We start from the raw sequence: 1074 nt of genomic DNA, 5'->3' as shown, positions 1-1074 counted from the left end.
TTTTTTCGAGCCGAGCCATACCTCCCTCTGGCGCTGCAACAGTGACAATTGCGGCAAAATGGCAACTGCCTCAATCCAAATCGACATGGTCCATAGTATCTGTAGCTAAACTGACGATACCATGTACGGAGGGCTACTACCTCAGCAATAGAGTAGTCAGCAGTAGTGATGAGAGTAAGGATGAAACACGGAGGAAGCAGCCACCTGATGATGGTGATGACCACGATAGGGCAGAGGGAGGCGCCCTTACTTGACATAGTTGAAGTTATCAGCAGCAGCATCATACGTCTGTTTAACAGGTCCTCGTTTGAATTTCATAGTGTAAACCAGATGCAATGTAAGAGTAATGAAGACCAATTTCATCACTAGCAAGGAATGATCCTCCCGGCTGCTGAGCCTCTCCCCAGTTAGTACCACTATTATAAAGGCTCACGTAGAGCCAGAGGAGGTCGATGTATCGGAAGATGAAGACCATGGCGTACATCTCTTGCATCTTACACGATATACCTGATTTGAATCTTACCTAGAGGAACCTAAGATACGGCCCACTCACCAATACAGCTCTTCGACTTCTGCAGTTTGAGGACGAGGAGAAGGATGCTCAACAAGTGGAGCATGTCCCCGCAAAACCGAAAAATGTTCATGGCGTTTGGTGATTAGGACGACGAAGCTGTGATGATAAGCCTTTGAAGAGACTGTGGGAATCCACTCAGAGGAAGAAAACTCAACAGTCCACTGAACGCCACATTTTGACCTATTTTGTATCTTTCAATGCCAACCTCAAGATACTCCATTCCTTTTTGCTCATGTTCCCAGCCTGTTCAGATTGGCGAGCATAGGCTGGAGCTCCAGAAGTGTGTCGTTGTTCACTATCACTGTGTGTTGCTTACGGCACTCAAGTTGTCCACTACAGGGCCAACGAGTGGTCAGTATTCATCCTAGACCAGGCAGCACCTGTTCCTTACAACGATTATGGGTGGGTAAAAACGTCCATAAAATGGGTCAAAGCGTCCGAAGCGGTATTTTTACACTGTTCGAACTCATTCAAGCATCTACCAACTTGCCAGTTATTAG

At 46.6% G+C, this 1074-nt stretch overlaps 1 protein-coding gene across 1 annotated transcript; it reads right to left on the bottom strand.

Annotated features, from left to right (window-relative positions):
• Positions 1 to 140: 140 nt before the first annotated feature.
• Positions 141 to 644, bottom strand: Pmar_PMAR017428 (endoplasmic reticulum retention receptor, putative; the record flags this gene model as incomplete). The annotated part of the gene is made up of 4 exons (XM_002767863.1): positions 141 to 204; positions 251 to 365; positions 415 to 507; positions 554 to 644. Coding segments are annotated over 4 exons (363 nt in total), but the record flags the coding sequence as incomplete, so codon positions are not given.
• Positions 645 to 1074: the final 430 nt, after the last annotated feature.

The sequence above is a fragment of the Perkinsus marinus genome (assembly GCF_000006405.1).
Source record: "Perkinsus marinus ATCC 50983 genomic scaffold scf_1104296969714, whole genome shotgun sequence".
Lineage (NCBI taxonomy): Eukaryota > Perkinsozoa > Perkinsida > Perkinsidae > Perkinsus > Perkinsus marinus.
Note: the sequence above shows the minus strand (reverse complement) of the source record. Positions and strands in the feature narration are given on the sequence as shown.